At 61.6% G+C, this 1,034-nt stretch overlaps 1 protein-coding gene across 2 annotated transcripts in view; it reads left to right on the forward strand.

Annotated features, from left to right (window-relative positions):
- Positions 1-457: 457 nt before the first annotated feature.
- The window catches only part of PCDH1 (protocadherin 1), a 50,949-nt gene continuing 50,372 nt past the window's right edge, over positions 458-1,034 (forward strand). For both annotated transcript variants that reach the window (XM_010718846.3, XM_010718850.2), the window contains exon 1: positions 458-629. In XM_010718846.3, the coding sequence (XP_010717148.1) occupies positions 473-629 (157 nt within the window). In that variant the 5' untranslated portion in view covers positions 458-472. The remainder of the gene's footprint in view (positions 630-1,034) is intronic.

The raw sequence follows: 1,034 nt of genomic DNA on the forward strand, positions 1-1,034 counted from the left end.
CTCTTCCCTTCCTCCCACTCTCCTCCCTCCCAGGGCCGCCGGAGCTGAGAACCAAAGCCGTGTCCCCCGGGAGCTCTGCTCGGCTCCCTTCCCGAAGCTCAGCTCCTGTTGTCTCACTCCGACGAACCCCGCAGCCCCTTTCCTTGCCCATCCACGGTCGGCTTCCACTTTCCTCAGGCTCTCGCTTTGTATCCTCTGCAAAATTCCCTTCCTGAGAATTAACACCCGGAAAAAAATCTCCACGCACACTGGCATGGAGAAGACCACAGGAACAGGGATGGCTCATTACAGCGCAGCCTCGGCGACCTGCCTCAGAGAACCTCTCCCCAGCCCCTGCCCGGCGGGGAGAAGCCTTGCCGCGGGCTGAGCTCTGCTTTTTGCGGGGAAAATGCGGGGCTGAGCCTGAGCCAAGGATGCTCGGAGCCGGCCGGCACAGCCTCTAGATGGTGCAGTCACCGCAGCCGAGCTGAGCATGTGTGCAGCGACGGGAGCTGCGCAACAGGTTGGCGTAGCTCAGCGGGCAGCTGCTCCCATCCTCGCGCTGCGGAGGATCGGGAAGGACTTCCCAGCATCCTGGCTGAAAGATCTCCGTGTTCATCAGCCCCTACGGCCCCAGACTTTCAGAGCAGGTGGGTGCCAAGCCATAGGGTGCCTGGCCATGTAGGGCACCCGCTCCCAGCCCAGCGGCCCCACAAGGCCTTCAGCAAGGCCGGGCTGCAGAGCCAGCCCTGATGGGTGCTCAGGGACTGTGAGGGATGTCATTTCCCTGGGGATTGCGCTGTCCCTAAGCCCCAGCTGCACTTTGGGACTCGCACTTGGCACTCATGCTCACCAACAAAGTGTGCTGTAGGAATCAGAGAGTGAAAGCATCGCCAGGGCAGCTGGCAGCTCGCAGGTGTTCTCTGCTTCTCTGTTCCTGGCACCCGGCAATAAAAGTGTGATTCAGCCAGGTGTGGCAGGAGAGGACCGCTGGATGGAGTCATGCAAGGAGCCATGTGTGTCCACTCGCTGAGGGGCAAACTTAGCACGGGAGG

Source organism: Meleagris gallopavo, chromosome 15 (genome assembly GCF_000146605.3).
Source record: "Meleagris gallopavo isolate NT-WF06-2002-E0010 breed Aviagen turkey brand Nicholas breeding stock chromosome 15, Turkey_5.1, whole genome shotgun sequence".
Lineage (NCBI taxonomy): Eukaryota > Metazoa > Chordata > Aves > Galliformes > Phasianidae > Meleagris > Meleagris gallopavo.